At 44.4% G+C, this 17,618-nt stretch overlaps 1 protein-coding gene across 2 annotated transcripts in view; it reads right to left on the reverse strand.

Moving 5' to 3' along the window:
• Positions 1-441: 441 nt before the first annotated feature.
• Positions 442-17,618, reverse strand: part of ZNF592 (zinc finger protein 592) — a 38,699-nt gene continuing 21,522 nt past the window's right edge. For both annotated transcript variants that reach the window (XM_053365184.1, XM_053365185.1), the window contains exons 3-9: positions 14,890-15,068; positions 12,728-12,904; positions 10,912-11,071; positions 8,507-8,770; positions 7,468-7,580; positions 4,568-4,703; positions 442-2,740 (exon numbers count right to left, since the gene is read on the reverse strand). In XM_053365184.1, the coding sequence (XP_053221159.1) occupies positions 2,246-2,740; positions 4,568-4,703; positions 7,468-7,580; positions 8,507-8,770; positions 10,912-11,071; positions 12,728-12,904; positions 14,890-15,068 (1,524 nt within the window). In that variant the 3' untranslated portion in view covers positions 442-2,245. The remainder of the gene's footprint in view (positions 2,741-4,567; positions 4,704-7,467; positions 7,581-8,506; positions 8,771-10,911; positions 11,072-12,727; positions 12,905-14,889; positions 15,069-17,618) is intronic.

Genomic DNA, 17,618 nt, shown 5'->3' on the forward strand with positions numbered 1-17,618 from the left:
AAAACTAAAAAGGAGGGTGGGAGAAAACCAGGACACAACATAAAACTGCTAAAAGCCGCAAATGACAGGAGCAGATTGCACACCATGCGCTTATTGTGCTGCTAGACCCACGTGAGATCTTCTCATGCTGCAAATTTCATAAAACAAGAGAAGGCAAGAGAACAGTCTCCCTAGTGATAGCTGAGAGTTAAGATCCAAAGTCCTTGCTGGAGGGATATCACGGATAAAGATGCCCACTGGGGGGATCTTCTCAACATGCACAGCATGAATTACATCCTTGAGGGGAAGAACTGAAAGGAACTGCCTGCCTTTACCCCAGTCATGGCCCCCAAACCCTGAACTCAGGAGGGTGGGGAAGGCGCCGTTGCTTCCTTAAGGGGGGGCTTGCTGCCCCACACATGGAAGAACCACAGTGTTAGAGAATGGAGCCTGGCAGCCACACATTGTTAGATGGTTTTATTTGAAATACTTTGAAGTAAACATTATAGCAAGGCACAAATGCCACTGCAGATTAAATAGATATGTGATGGCTTGGGAGGGACACCCCCCCTCCTCACCCCCTGCTATTGTTACTATAGCTAGGCTACCTTGTAAAACATTCCCTAGACTAAAATGTACACAGTATCAAAAAATACAAAGGGTTTTATCAAAACACATTTCAGACGAGAAAGTGAGCAATTCAAATGCAATAAGATAAATAGGTTTTTTTCCCTTTTTTAAAATTATTTATAGTAAACAATGAGCAGGGTTCAGACTCAAAACATAAAAACCGTATAAAAAAAGTTAAGTATTACACAAAGCATGAGGATCAGCACAGGTGAGGGGGAAACGGCACAGACGGGGGAGACGAGTCAATGCAAGTGTGGAAAGGAAACTCCAGAATCAATTCGGCCAATTGAGCAAAGGTGGGAGGGGCAGGGAAGAGATATAATGTAGTTCCTCAAGAGCAGGAGCACTTGGAAGAAAACGAGGAAGGGAGATCTCTTGGAGCAAGCGTCTTCTTGTCCTCACTTTGCTGGGGGTGATCTGGGAAGCTCCATTCTGAAACGTCGATAGGCGGCCGGCCATGCTATACTTGGCAGCTGGATATGTCAACAGACAGACAGGTTCTGCTTCCTTGAATACTGCTTCTCCTGCAGCGCCGTTTTCAAAGACTGAAATTCTTACGGGACGATCCTGCTCTGGCTGATACAGCAAGAGAAGGAACCAAACACAGGCAGAACAATATGCTAAGCTTACAAGGAAGGAGAATCTTGAGACTGGGCCGGATCACACAGGGCCTGAATGGGCAGCTTAGGCATGAGAGACGACGTGGGAGCAAACCCTCTAGTGTAGACATTTAATCGTGCAGAATTTTATCACGTATGCAACCCAATTCTTATTTAAATGTCACATGCCCAGTGAGAGAAAAGCATCCTGCAGTCTATCATATATGTCACTAATACTCCCAGGCCAGGTATGTGCATGCGGGGTAATTAGTGCAAGCTTGTACTTTGGCTTGCAAGAAGCTCCAGCACAACCCGGCCCAGTTCTGAACACAGGAGAGCTCCAATTGGGGCCAACGCTGAGGCTGATTATTGTTTAAAACACAGTGGGAACCTAGAAACTCCATTTGTGCAAAATTTAACCCACGTAAGGTGAATGTTTAGTGGCACCGAATCTCTTCTAGAAAAAAAAAAGACCAATTTTGTTTTTGTGTTCTGCATGGGTGGGGGACCAGACTCATGGCGTGCCTGAAAGGTGAAGCCAGCATGATTTTAGGGAAGGAAAGCCTCTGTGGATTGACATCTCAAGAGAAAAAGTGTTGACGCAGGCTTTGCAGGCCAGACAGAATGCCTGGCAGGCTTGGGTAAGTGGAAGGCAATGCTTGTTATGAAGGGGGGGGGGGAAAGAAGAAGAACAGGAAAACTGAGGTGGAACTGTTGGCTGAGGCCTTTAGTGGGACAAGAGTGGTCCTGCTGTTCCTGGAAAAGGGGTGGGGGGACACACACACACACAAAGCAGAAAAGTGCTCCTGACCCTGAAGGTTCAGACATGGTTCAGCTGGACATCCTCATCACATTCTACTTCCCCCTCTCATAATTGTTACATATTCAGTGCTACAGAGACGGTGGCAGTTTGCCGTTTTGATTTCCCTTCCTAATTAAAGTGAATGGAATGCCGCGCCCATTCCATGAAATGAACAGCGTGTTTAAGAACCCCACCCCCCTCCAATCAACATTTAGAGTGAGGCAAAACACGCTCTTTAAATATTTGGAGATTTGGGGTGTTTGTTCTGCGTGCTGGGCTTTTCTGCATCACAGGACGTGGGGTCGCCCTCAGAGTCCTGGCTCTTTGAACCACCTCCTTCCTCGTCCGCAGTGTTCATCTTGCCATTCGGCTCTGCAAGTCCGTTCTCGCTTGTCTCCATTTGCTGAGCCTCTTTTTCAGAATCTGGCTCAGGCTCAGGCTCCTCCTGTTCCTCCTCCGGATCTTTCACTTTATGAACAATGAAGAGGTGCCTGTTCAGAGAGATGTGAGACGTGTAGCACAAGCCACAGAGCTGGCACTGGTACGTGGAGCTGTCCGTCTTGTGCCGAGGTATGTGTTCCAGAAATTCACTCTCAGCGGCCGTTGCAAATCCACACTTGGCGCACTTCCAGTGTGCCTTCAGTTTTTTTGCTGGTGGATCTTCAGATCCCGATGCCGTAGTTTCCGTTTGGTCCAAACCACCTGCAGATACCCTCTTTGGATATTTTGCCTAGGAAATGAACACATGGCTTTATTGCGCCAATCAGCACCGTAAGACAACGTTCCCGCCCACCATGGGTGCACTGCGAATACAGAGAGAGATCCCCAAAGGGCATCTTTTCCCAACCAGGAGCCCTCCAGATGCTGTTGGACCACAACTCCCGTCGGACCCACCCACCATGGCCAATGCTCAGGGATGATGGGAGCCCAACAAGACCTGGAGAACATTCAGTTTGGGAAGGCTGTGTGATGTTAACATATGAGAGTGCTAGAGGTGAAATAGTTAAACAGGTTATCCAATCAGGACCCAGGGGGTGGAGTCAGAGGGACTATAAAACCAGCTTTGGGAGGGGCAAAGAGGGGAGTTTGTTGGGAGTTGGTTGGAGTGTGAGTGAATTGGGATACAGTTTGTGGGTAGGTTGAGTTAGTGTAGCGAAGCAAGCTGAGTCAGGAATAGTTAGGGGCTAGGAAGACAAGTAAATATCTGAGAGGTGGTTTAGTGAGTGAGAGCAGGTAGCGGAAGTTATAGGTCTGGATAGGCACCCCATGATTGTAATTGACCAATACTGTTTATGAAACCACAGGCTTGTTAAACTGCAATAAATAAACAGAAGTTTATCTTCCAAGTTAACCCTGACTGGACTCAGTATTGTACCAGGTAGGGCCTGGGTGGTGGCAGCTAGAAATAAAGTGGTGGCACAGGGGTCAATAGACGGTGAAACGTCCGGGGACCCTGTGTGATCGCCCAGGCTGCCACAGGGTATCACATCAATGTCCCCTTCCCTGGCCTCCTCGCTTAGCAAACCAAGCCATTATGTGACAGAGGAAGCCTGTGCACAACTCCTGTATCCCTGATCAAGCCTTCTGCCTGGTCAAGGAACATGCTATGCCCGCAGTGGCCTTGCACAGTGCTTTCACTATGATGTGTGTGTGCGGGGAGGAGCGAGAGCACACAAAAATCTCTATTACACCCTATGGAGAGCAGATCCCTTCAGATGTGGGTGCTGTACTCACAGTGGACCTGACCAGGCCATAGACCACTCCCCAGATCTGATCTATTTTTATGCTCGGGATGGGAAGCATGTGGCTGTCTGGAGGTTTCTGGACTGTAGTTTCCATCCTCCCTGACCACTGGCTAAGCTTAATAGGAGTTGTAGTCCAATAACCTCTAGAAGTTTTCCATCCCTGACAGACACACAAATGCAATGGAGCAGCATTTTGGGAGGAGACGGGAAGAAAGATTTAGGAACTGCTGCCACCAATGCTTTTGCATAAAAAAGGACAAAAGCTGCTGGAAGTGGATGTTCCTTCCAGGTATCACTAATTGTATTAATTGCCTCATCTGCATTTCATTGTTCTCCATGTGGAAAACTCTCTGTCCCATCTCTAACGATGCCAAAAGATGTCCAACATGACCTGCCACCAGCTCCCTAGAAGCCTCTAATTTCTCTTCACATTCTGCCTGGTTATCTTCAGTTTAATTACTCAATTAGTCCGGATTATAATTTAAATTTCTTCAGTGCACAGGACTGTAATTTAACGAGGAAACAAGACGAGAGCTAATTTATAAGAGACATGTGCTCAGAGGATAGAGGAACTAGATGGGCTGAAACTTCCCTACAGATTTTTTAAAAACCACATTTTTAATGGGAGATCTAGCAGTTCCTCCAAGAGATTCAGTTTTGTATATAATCTATATCTATACAGAATTCAAATCCTGATGGAAAGAAAAAGCTGAAAATGAATTCCACAGGCCACAAAAGGAAGGCAGTTCTTGAAGGAGGCCAAGCACATGAGATAGAATTACATATTATTTAAGAAAAGCATGGTAGATTACTTTTGTCAAGTCTTCTGCCGGAGCTTTGGTTTTGGATATCTGGGAAAGGTCTGGGTTTTTGATGCCGTGCATGAGGCTGATGTGGCTCTCTAGCATGGACAGCTGAGGAAATGTCTGGATTTCATCTGTGCAGTACCTTAAAATACAAAGCAAAATAGTATCACGATATAAGTAGTATTTCTTTTTCATATTTTTTTAAAGAAAATATTTTTATTAGATTTTGGTAATGTAAGTGTCTATACAAATATATAAGCAGAAAAGGGTAAAAAGGAATAAAAATAAAATATAGAATATAAAAATAACAAAAGGAGCAAACAGATTCATGAAAAAGAAAAGGTGTTATATCACAAGTTAAAGAGAGGATAAACACAGTTCTTCCACAAATCTATGACATTTTTAAAGATGTCAAGAAGTTAACCCCAAACCTCCCTGCATAATGAAGCATGAGCATTATATCAGTAGTATTCTGCCTTTCATCCCTTACCTATTCTCCTACTTGTCTGTTGGTTCCCCACAACTATCAATATATTGATTGCAAGTTTCTTGGGGCATGGACCTTATCTTTCTGCTTATGCAAGTAGCTCAAAAATGGACATTTTGTTTTGATTCAAAGGACAATCAAAGCCACCTGCACAAATAACCCATTCCAGTTCTGCCCCCTCAAATGGTTTCAAATGTATTATTGTTGTTGCTGTTATTATTAATATTATTAAAATTTGTATATCATTCATCATCAAAAGATCACAGGGTGGTTTACATTTTAAAAACACAAAAATACCTATCATAATAATAGAAGAAAAACAATAATACATTGGATGACACAAGGCTCTCAAACATTTTTCCTTCTTAGTTACTACAAAAGACCAAAAGCAATCTATGTATACATCCATTTCCAAGAGCCATCTATTTCTATTCCAGCAGCACCATGGCAAACTTGTGCCCTTTTACAGCTCTTCTCTGTACAATGGCAAAGGATAACAACGGCTTCCCTTTTAGAGAATCAATAATTTAAAAAAGAATCAACAAGAGCAGAATCTGTTTCGTCCGTGAGGGAAATGTCAACATTTGTGTCCACATTAGAACTTTCAAGACTAAATTGCCAGATGTACTTGTACAACAAAATGTACTGCGTATCAGTGAAAGTCACATTCCTGCTCAGAATCAGAGTCTCCTTGGTCATGGATGTCATGAGAAGATGTGTCACATTTGTGTAATACAGCATTATAAAAGCATCAGTACAAACCTTAGCATGCGAGTCTGTTACTAAAGGTGATCATGAAAGGAGTGGATGTCCATATTTTATGAAAAGTTGTTTAACTAGCAAAATGTTGGCGTTTAAATACATTTATTCATCAAAATAATAATATTGCAATACTTTCAAAGTACACATCATTTTACAAAGTTACATTGGCGGCTATGCTGTAGCAGTTAGAAGTCACCTGTAGACTTGCAGGAAATTTATTTAGTGGTTTGTCTCATTTGTGTTGGGACGCGGGTGGCGCTGTGGGTAAAAGCCTCAGCGCCTAGGGCTTGCCGATTGAAAGGTTGGCGGTTCGAATCCCCGTGGCGGGGTGCGCTCCCGCTGCTCGGTCCCAGCGCCTGCCAACCTAGCAGTTCGAAAGCACCCCCGGGTGCAAGTAGATAAATAGGGACCGCTTACTAGCGGGAAGGTAAACGGTGTTTCCGTGTGCGGCTCTGGCTCGCCAGAGCAGCGATGTCACGCTGACCACGTGACCCGGAAGTGTCTCCGGACAGCGCTGGCCCCCGGCCTCTTGAGTGAGATGGGCGCACAACCCTAGAGTCTGTCAAGACTGGCCCGTACGGGCAGGGGTACCTTTACCTTTACCTTTACTCATTTGTGTCCTCACCTTTCCCTTCAAATTACAAAGACTAGTCTCTCATTTCATCCACACAACCACCCCGGGAAGGAGGCTAGGCTGAGAGGCAGTGATTTGTTCAAGGTCAGCTTCATGACTTTGAACTTGGATCTCCCACCACCAAACCAGGCAGTCTAGCCACTGGGTAAAAAGGTAAAGGTAAAGGACCCTTGGATGGTTAAGTCCACGCAAAAGTGACTACGGGGTTGTGGCGCTTATCTCGCTTTCAGGCCAAGGGAGCCAGCGTTTGTCCACAGACAGCTTTCCAGGTCATGTGGCCAGCATGACTGAACCGCTTCTGGTGCAACAGAACACCGTGACAAGCCAGAGTGCATGGAAACACCATTTACCTTCCTGCCGCAGCGGTACCTATTTATCTACTTGCACTGGTGTGGTTTTGAACTGCTAGGTTGGCAGAAACTGGGAGAAAGCAACAGGAGCTCACCACCGTTGCATGGATTCGAACTGCCAACCTTCCAATCAGGAGCCCAAGAGGCTCAGTGGTTTAGATCACAGCGCCACCCGCTCCCCTGCTGTGGGCTATGCCAATCAGGTGTCTGTGCTAAGTTCGGCATCAATATGGCGAGCCCTGGGGAGCTGAGGTGCGCCAGGTTGCCCAAGGAGGGGTGAACCAGCCCAGGTTGGAGACGGAGCAGGTAAAAATTCCCATGCCGATCAGTAGTGGGACTGTGCCTGTGAATAGCCACTGGAGTCTTACCTGGGCAAGACAGCAAAACCCAGACTCTAACCACTACACCACACTGGCTCCAGCAAAGTTAATATACAAGGAACTAAGCATTCTACATTTGCTTAGATATAGCCCAGTGCTTGAATCATTAATGCCTAACGTGCTTCAGTCTTATCACGGAATCTAGCTGTAAAACCTAAAAATGTACCTGAGCTAGTGCAAGATCCTTTGTTCTAAGATATGCCCTAAAAAGCCTTAGATATGGCCCATTACAATGCACTTTTTTTAGCCTGGAAGACTAATAGAAATTTTCAGGAAAACAGTTGTGTACTCACCAGCAGGTGTAAACTTTCTTTGCTGTGTCATGGTTATTGCGTACATGTCTGTGCAGACTATTAGAGGCGTTGAATGACCGCTCACACTGCCGACAGGGATATCTTTTCACATTCTATGAGAGGAATGGGAGCGTTAGTCCTGACAGAAGAATGAGCTGCCTCTCTTTTTTTTTTGTCTTGATCTGTGCAAAAAAATCCACACAATCTAGATTCGTGTACTACCATCTGTAATGCATCTGCCTGTATCCTTGATCTGACAAAGTGTACTTTTATGAAACATGGAAAACACATTTAAGAGTCCTGGTGAATTGTGGCCCTTAGGTGTGCATTTCCCAAGGGGCTACAGATATGTTTTTCTTCGAGAGTCGCTGTGCTCACCATAGAGACATGCAAGTGACCTGCTACAAACATGTCTCTCTTGTAGCATAAAAAGCAGCCCTTGGCCATAAACCTGATAAGCTTGCCTTGAGCCAGTTCTCCATCTGCAGAATGCGAATGTACATGATCTAATTTATAAGATTTTTGTGGAGACGAATCCAGATAATGCTCATGCATTTGCAGTCAATACAGTTTCAGAAACATATGGTCTTAAAAGGGGAACACATGGAGAGAAAGAAAGAAAGAAACATACTTTGAAGTTTATCTCTGATGCTGCCATAGGACTGCAGAGACCACAAAGAACGAAGCGCCTACCCAGGCTCTCACCCTGCTACAAGGTTTATGTAATAAGCAGTAGCAATTTTATTTGTTTAGCTGTAAGCTATAACAAACATGAAAAGGTATGCTATGAGGTTTAGATTAGATTTGCACATTGCTTCTTATTACGAAGGTCCTGAAATAATTTTCAAACAAAACAAACTCCACACAACCATTATTAAAAACAGATGCAACAGTACAGCCATATCGTTGGTGCTGCCTAAATGTGCAGGAAAACAAAAACTTGTTCCCCTGGAGCTCAAACAATGACAGGCAGGCTGCTGAAGAGCTTTAGATGAATCCTGTGGGAAAGAGGAACAAAATATAGCCCCCAGACCCTTACCTTTCCATGGCTTTTCCTCATATGGGACACATAAGTTTCTCGGTCAGGGATGCACTGCGAACATTCCCGACATGTCCAACTGCAGGGTTTTGGCTTGGGTTTTGATTCTGGGCTCGTCCCTTTTGTGGGCAAAGAGGTCTGGGAAGTACCATTGATTACTGAAAGCTCCTTTGATGCTGGAAGAACACTGCTGTTAGTTGCTGTTTCTGTCTTCTGTCGGAAGCTAGCAAGATCTTCAGGATTCTCAGGGACCCCATGGACGCTCTAATGAACAAAAACAAAAAAATCCTCAGCATTAGAGCAGGGCAAAAGGAAGTTGCCTATTTTCCTAAAATAGCAGGAAACTGCTCTGCTTAACAAAAGCAGATCATTTCCCACCTCCTTCTGTTTTAGACAGCCCAGGACTAAGATAGAGATTATGTCCATAGCCAATAGGCTGTGTTAACGCTAACGCAGTATGATTCATTCCATCAACACAGTGAGAAACTATGCACTTAACTTTAAATTATAACAGAACAGCATAGTGTGTTTGCAGCAGACTTAAGACTGAATTCACAGTTTGGAGGATTGTGAAAAAGTGCTGCTGCTGTAGAGTGCTCCCTCCTCTGCCTCTGTGCAGCACGTTATGGTTTGATCAAACCAAGAAACTGTTTGCAGATACATCTGAACTGGCAAACTAAAGTTTGAGCAAGCCCTCCAAACTGGGATTGCAAATCCTAGTTTGGAATGCTTGACCAAAGGAAAAGGGAGTGTGAGAGCACAGTGTTTGTTCACAGTCCTCAATACCCACATCAGGCTTGGCCCAGGGACATGATTTGAGGAAACTGCACCCCGGTTTGTACTCAATTAAACTCTGAACCAATGCAAAGTTGCAGGGTGCATGTATACGTGCATGTTTGAATTGAGTCTTGGTCTCCTCATTCGCAATCCAAGAGTAGGTTCAGAGGATGATTTGAATTTCAACCTAAGAGTCCTGTGGCATTTTAAAGAAAACAAATGCATTGTGCCTTGAGCTTCTGTAGACAAGGGTCTACTTTGTAATCGAAGACATTGTTACAAATAGCACTGTTCAATTTGTCATAGCAGCAACTAACGTATACAAGGATTATATAGCTCAGTCAAGCGTCTGATAAATCCTTGTATTCGCTAGCTGCTGCTACAGCAAATTGAACAGTGCTATTTCTAACAATGTCTTCGATACCTGTCAAGAGATGGACAAGTTTTTGCTGGCTCAACCAAGATGCCTTTCTAGATAATAAGGATGTGATATTTCTCTCTTGGTAGCATCATGAAAGGCAATATATGCACAGATAATGAGGGAGATTCTGAATTTTGTCATCTCTCCCTTTGGCAAATGCTGATGACAGTCTGAAATCATAATGCCATGAAAGCTCTTCCTTGAGTACAAAAGTGGCAGGTGGTCACTGCTGCTTTTCAGACAGAAAGACACAGGCAAAATTTAACTAGACGCTGCAGCTAAATCATTCAGCCTCTCCAATACATGTTTTGAAGAGTGCTTCTGTAAAATATTTTCTTGCTTGTGAACAGCCTGAATGACAGGAAGGAAAGAAGCCTAGCTTGTAACCCAAGAGGAAGGAACCTGCAGCCCTCTAGACGATGGATTCCAACTTCCATCATCCCTACCATTGGGCCTTGTTGGCTGGAAATGATGGGAGTTGGAATCCAACAAGACTTGAGAGTCACAAATTTTGCAGCTCTTAAGTTTTCCAGGGAATTTTGGAGGCATGAAGAGAATTCACATGCCTGACACACTTATTTATTAGAAGAATTTTTATTTTCACCCTTCAATCCTACTTTCAGGGCAATTTACACAAAGAACAATAAAATGTGGGGGGGGGCATGCATGTGCACATACTGAAACGCATATATACACAACAAGCTAAAAACCCACAAAATTATAAAAGCAGCATTAAACACTTAACAGGCTTAAACCTGCATTTTAAAAGCTTTTGATGGTATTTGGCACTGAAAAGAGACCATTCCACAACTGGTCTTCAGGCACATACTACTCCTGACAGGGGAAGAGTTTTACGTAAAGGCAGGTGCACATGGAGAACAGTAGCTCTTCAATTATGCTGGTCCTAAGCTAGTCACTTTGCACTGCGCCCAGAAATGAACTGGAAGGCAATGCAGTCAGTATAGCACCAGTCTCTCAGTAAGAAATCTAGATGCTGTAGGTACTTGGACTCTTAACGCAACACACTTCCGGGAGGACTGTTTTACACGCAAATCTTTGAATTGGTTTTGAGGCTGCTTGTGAAGATATCCACCAGGGGTGGGTAAAAAGGAAAGAAAGGCAGCCGATGTGTTTCATGCAAAGCAATCTCAATTCAGGAGGTAGAAAAGTGTTCTGTGCAGGCATGGTATCCTCTCCAGTCACCAACCTTAACGTGCTGCATTAGCTGAAGTTTCTGCATATACACCAGCTGGCAATGCGGACACTTGAACACTCCCACCATCAGCCTGTTGGCATTCTGCTGGAAGTGCTCCTGCAGAAGCCTCTTCTTGTTAAAGACTGTCTCACAAGAGCATTTGTAGATCACCCTGGAACAATTGAAAAATGAATTTGCAATGAAAGTTCACTCTAAACAAAAAAACCCAACGTAGATAAATTTATTATCATCATCATTAAATTAATGATTGAAGTATTATTATTATTTATTCAACATATATACCACCCCCTTTATCAGAAGATCTCAGGGCAGTGTACAACTTTAGAAACCCAACTCCAACAAAATGCCTTGGAAACATGTGTTTAACAGGAAACATTGTTGTGATATCACCTGGCGGGTGGGCCTCAATTCTGTTTTGCTGCAAGTGGCTGTTCCCAGCAGGAACAGCTTACAGGTGACGGTTAAATCCTGCTCCATTTGGCTGAGCGCATCTGTTCCCTCCTTGTAACAGGTGCATACAGTCAAAGAAAGCAGAAGAAAAACACTGAGTTTGCTTGCTTTCATTGTGTGTGCCTGCTCCATGGAAAGAGGTGCCTGCAGCAAAAGAAGACCTGCCTTAATTCTGCATCACTACATGAAAAAGCATGCCTCCCAGGGGAGGGGGAGGGAGAAACCGCTAGGGAAGGTTGATCCTTGCAAAGGGGGTTTCCCCATCCCCTTCCTGGGAAGTGTGTGCTGAGCAGAGGTTAAATTCTGCTCCATTTTGCTGCACACAACTCCCAGGGGGAGTGGGGAAAGAACTGCTTTTGCAAGGATCAGCCTTCCACAAGTGGTTTTCTGCATCTCCTGGTAGCTGCAATTTCTCCTTCATGCATCAGTTGGATCTACATTTAAGTGTGTGTGTGCTTCAGAAAGAAGGGAGGGGGCTCATTTTAACATTGCTCCAGCACTGACTTTTGATGGGTGGGTGTGCTGCCCACCTGTCAATCATGTGGGGTGCCTTGCTCACCTATCACATTTGGCCCGTGAAGCTAATCTTGATAAGATTTGGCCCACAGAGCCATAAAGGTTCTCTACTCCTGCTCTAAGTGCTGCTATTTACTTTAATTTGTAGTTTTCCCCGACAGGCTCTGCCTGAAGCTCCCATTACTGCTTCTCTAGCAGACAAGAGTTACAAGGCAATTTCACAGAGACATGGAATCAAAAGGACCTTGGAGGGCATCTATTTCCAATCTCTTGCTCAATGCAGGACCTGAAATCCTGGATGCAAGTACAGCATTCCCAACAGATGGCTGCCCAACTTAAATATAACCAGTGAAGGAGACCCCAACAGCTCTGCAGACAGTCTGTTCCCACTGTCAAACAGCTCTTACCATTGTTTATCCTCATGGTTTGCCAAAATGGGTTTCTGTGCAATAACCACCCATTGGTTCTAGGATGCCCTCTGGAGAAACACGTAACATAGTGCAGAGCACAGGGGCTGTCTGTATGCTAACAGATGATAAATCCATCCTTGCTTCTTTCCAAGTGTGAAAAGTCTTAGGAACAGATGGGCTACACAACTAAATATTAAGATAACTAGGAAAGAAGATTTCTGCCTAACCCTTCTTTTCTTTAAAAGAGAAGGTATGCAGATCCTACTAAAAACTGTCTCCACAACACAGTTTATTCTCTCTCTCTCTCTCTCTCTCTCCATACAGTTGGGACAACAACGTTCTTGTAAGCCCGGTGGGGATGGGCATAGAAGGCAAACTGGGTAAAGAAGAGAAATTGAGCAATACATTTATTTAACTGGGCAGACACTTACTGAGATGTCTTATGAGGTTCTGCAGGGTGCTGACTGGTAATGTGAGCAGTGGTGCTGTCTGCAGACTTGAAGGCCATAGGACAGAACGAACACTTGTGGAAGACTTCACAGTGCTTCTCGTGAATGTGCACTTTCAGCATAGCTTGCGACATGAAGACAACCCCACAGTGAGTGCACCTGGGAAAAGAGAGAGAGAGAGAGCTAAACTTGAGCTCTGCAAACCAAAACAAAAAAATCATAAGCACACACTGAGATTTCCGTGAAAGGTCAGGAAACAAGGACCCACTGAGGTCTGCCTCATTGACCTGGAGGGAGTAGTAAAATCCACAGCATTTGTAAAATCCACAGCATTAAAATGTTCCAGGGTGATCGATAATGGCGGTAAAGACAAAAATGAATAATAATAAAAAAAAAATCAGGGGGAAAAGCCTGTTTTCTGATAAGACACTGAAAAGTCCCAATGAAATGCACACTGAAAATGTTTTAAAACCTCCAGTGATACAGCTGATAGTGGGCAAAGTACTCCAATTTGAGGGGTGTTCAAATCAAAATGCAACTGCTGTTAGCCACAAAGCACTAACAGCAGGACCAAACTTCCTTTCTATTTATTGCCTGCATTAGCCTGGGCTTCAGTGCTTTTATTCCAAGCAAATCAAGTCACTTAGGAGTCTGCTAAGCACCCTTTAATTCATGCTGCATTGTTCCACCTAAGCAATAAAAAAGGATTTGGTGCTCATCTTGCTCTTGCTGCCAAACGTCCTGTTTTACATCAAGGGTGGGGAAGCTGTGGTCTCTCCAGGTGCTGCTGGACTCGCATCAGCCCCAGTCAACGTGGTCAACAGCCAGTGATGATGGCAGCTTTGTTGTTGTTGTTGTTGTTTAGTCGTTTAGTCGTGTCCGACTCTTCGTGACCCCATGGACCAGAGAACGCTAGGCACCTCTGTCCTCCACTGCCTCCCGCAGTTTGGTCAAACTCATGCTGGTAGCTTCAAGAACACTGTCCCACCATCTCGTCCTCTGTCGTCCCCTTCTCCTTGTGCCCTCCATCTTTCCCAACATCAGGGTCTTCTCCAGGGAGTCTTCTCTTCTCATGAGGTGGCCAAAGTACTGATGATGGCAGCTATAGTCCAGCAATTTATATTCTGCTTTCAATGGTTAAAACTATGCTCAAGGAGGCTTACAACATGAAAAAATGCATAATTACAAATATAACAAATATTGTCAGAAACAATACATTTAAAAAATCAGGAGGTACACAACCAAACTGAACAAGTTCCACATAAAACCATAAGAAGATCTAAAAATAAAGATACAAAAAATAAATACCAATAACAGAAACAAACCCTGCTAACAACCCCCACCCTAAACAATACCCAAGAGTCTGTTCAGCAGCCTCAGCTTTTGTAGCTGGAGTCAGTCAGCGTACCACCTTTCCAGGCCAGGTGGGAAAAGGCCTGCAAGGCAGGGAGCAGGTCTTTCAGGACTCAGAGCCAAGATGGCCACATCAAAAGGGCCATAAGTTCCCTGCCTGTAACATAAAGTCAGTATTGCATCTGTACTTCTTCAGTAAAGACACAGAAACACCAAATTTTAGATCAATTCAGTTTTCCCCCCTATGGATACTATTTATTTTTAAAATGCCTAATCCACCGTTTAACCAAATGGTAGTGAATAAAAATAAAAACGCAATATAATAAAAAACACCACCACAGTACCCTCCTTTGCAAGCAACAAAACTGAGAAGCCATAAAGCGACAGAACTATAAAGCATACAGAGGAAGCAAACTACGTGTCAGAATCAGGCCATCACTACTTCATAACCTTTAAGAGGGCTGTGAAAGACCATCGAAAAAGCCCTGGCATTTGCAGCATTTTCCCCTCTCTTAGCCTGCAAGCACAGAAGAACACTCATTGCCAGTGTCTATAAAGATGTGCCTCCTGAAGGCACAGCAGGAGAAACACGCCTTATCAGCCTTTGATATTCTGAAATTGTCAGCCTGTCTGATCACCAAACAAGTTGGCAGCCAAGCCGTGTGGCGTGAAAAGGATTTGATAAGATTTTAAGCTCCATTCCCCCTCGCCCCGTTCATCCCCGTTCGGTGTGCATTAAATGTCACGACACATCTTCCTCGTGCACCACCACCCCTCAATTGAGCACAAACCTGTAGCCAACTTTGCGCGAGTAATGAAGGCAGTTCTCCTTGACGTGGGTTTGGAAATAGGCCGACCGGCAAATGGCACCACACTCTGGGCAGCAATAAGGAGATTTGTGAGCATGGATTCTTTGATGAGCACAGTAACTGCACTTGTTGGGCAACAGCATCTGGCACACTTGACAAGTCTAAAGGAAGAAAAGGAGACGCCACAATTAGCCATTCCTGCTGCACTCTTCACATCTTTTTCCTGCTTCTTTCCATTATGAGAACTTCTACCAACAGAACTTCTTACGTAAATCCTATGGTCTCCCTTTATCTCCTTACCTTTGCCATGCCACTTCTGTGTTCTATAGGGTGCCCACATACCGCTGGCATTAAATGGTATCCCTACAAATGAGAATTTGGCTTTCTTTGGCAAGTGTTTTTTCCCCAGGGGTGTGTGTAAAAAGAAAGAGAGATCGAACATAATGCTTATTCTAGTTTCCAAACACCAGGACCATGTTGTAAAGAGAGCTGTCAGGATTTTCCAGTGACAAGTCGTTCTAAAGTCAAATCCTAACGTACTTACCAGTAGAAAAAATTCTGAGGAAGCACTTAAGCCAGGCAACTGTCTTTCCAAGCCAACTTAACATTAGCACCATGTTTTCTGGCACCTGAGCAAGGGAATTTCAAGGCCTCTCCCAGATCCCCACCCAAAGTGGTCCCTTTTGCAACTGCCATAGTTTGTAAGGCCCAGAGTTCAAAAGCAATGGACATCCAGATAGTGGGAATTATCAATGCAACTGTCTTGGAGCTGGGTACACATGGCTGAGCAACGATGTGATGATGGTGTTATCTTTGAAGCAGGAAAAGAAATAATGAAATTCCAAACACCTCTATTTATTTATTTAGCATCAGTAGAACACCGACACATTTCATATCCAGAGTTCTCTGAACCCAGTGATTAGGGATAGCCCAAACGACTGGTAAATGTCTCTGGCTTAGCAACCATTTACTGAAAAAGCTTACCAGAGATCTTAGGCTTGGAGGTCTCTCTCCTTGTTTTCTAAAAGGTGCTCTTTTTTAGCCAACTGGCTCTGCAGATGAAATGATGTGCTGTGGTCCAAACCTACTCCTTCCTTGGGCCTGAACCAGTTTCCACTGTATCTCCTTATGGGTTTGGGAAAGAAGGAACCTCTTGGAGGGTGTACTGCTCTCTCCATCTCCAAGTGACAAGTCCAACAGGCACCTCATGCTTACAGGCCAGTAGCACAACATCCACTCCCACCATCCCACAGCTCTCCTCCCTGTGCTGGCTACCTTCTTATGTGAGGTTCTGCAAGCAGCATAGAGTAAAGGTCATCCCACAGTCTCCAGATCAATGCCGACAAGTTGTGCCTTTCCAACCACTGTGCGCCACAACCAAGCTAGGTGGCCTTAATGGCGAAGCTGTTGGCTCCCAGTCACAAATCCCAAGCAGCTAAGGCAGGACTGAGAATACACACAGCTGAATTACAACTCCAAGCTCTCTGTTAACAGGTTATCATTTCCAAAACATCCCAAGACTTGCCTCTCCATGTCACTTGGAACTGCAGCATGAGGAAAGCACAAGTAGTGCGACACGCCTACCAGCTATAATCTGGTGTCCTCAACCAACATCCGAGTCTTGATAACTATTTGTACACGGCACTAATTTACAAGCTGTTGCCATCCACAGTGACCCTCTGGCCTAAACAAATGCTCAAGTTCAAAATGTAAGACCGCCGAAGTTTTCAAGAGCTGGAGAACCAAAGAAACAATCACTTCTGAAGCTGCTCAGGCGTCATGCCCAGATCCAAACAGTTTGGTTAGTGGCCAGGCTTTCAAGAACTGAACCCAGGATGGCTGTGTCCAAGGCCAGTGAACTACCTACAGCAATAGCCAGGACAGCTGAGCACTGTGCAACTAAACTCCTAGAGATATCCTGCAAAAAGCATTGATTGGATTGCATTAACTCCAGTTGGCCCACCAACTACAACCAAAGAAGGCAAGGGTAGATAGTGGACCACTAGCCAATTTGCGGTGGACCTACTGGCACCTGCTCATTGCTGGGATTCTTGCAGTGAATGCAATTTGCTATGTGTAGCCTTCTATGATCCAACAAGGCACTTCTTAAGCTAAAATCAGTTGAGTTAGACATTAACAATTAAAGAGAATCGAAGTACACACTCTTGCTTCTGTGGATCACGGATGACATCAACCCACTCCTGGTCTACACAACAGGGCACACAGTCAGCACTTCTGCTTCCTGGGCCTTCAGTGCTTTGATTCAACCCTAAACATCTTTCCTTTCTCTGCCCTTAAACTCTTGTCACTCTCCGTCTGCAGTTTCCTGCCTCCCACCAGTCATGGCTATTCTTGAAGCCCACGTCATGGCTTGCTGCCAATACAGACAATTTGGATTTGACAGAGGATTGTGCCCTGACACTGCAGAACAGCTCTCCTGCTGATCATTCCATTTTACTACGTACGTTTTTACACAAGTTACAGCAATTTCATCAGAGGCCTTATCATTGTCCCTGAAAGACTCGCAATCCAAGTACTGAATGTTTACTTGACTTACGTACATATGTTTCTATTAATAGCTTCAGAATGGTTTTAAATAGTTACCTATTTATATTTTTATTCTGTGCTTTTAGAACGCCTTTAGTTATTGTTAATATAACCGGTTATCACACACACCCTAAAAATTTGGACCTTTGGGCCTCAAAACACAG

Source organism: Podarcis raffonei, chromosome 14 (assembly GCF_027172205.1).
Source record: "Podarcis raffonei isolate rPodRaf1 chromosome 14, rPodRaf1.pri, whole genome shotgun sequence".
NCBI lineage: Eukaryota > Metazoa > Chordata > Lepidosauria > Squamata > Lacertidae > Podarcis > Podarcis raffonei.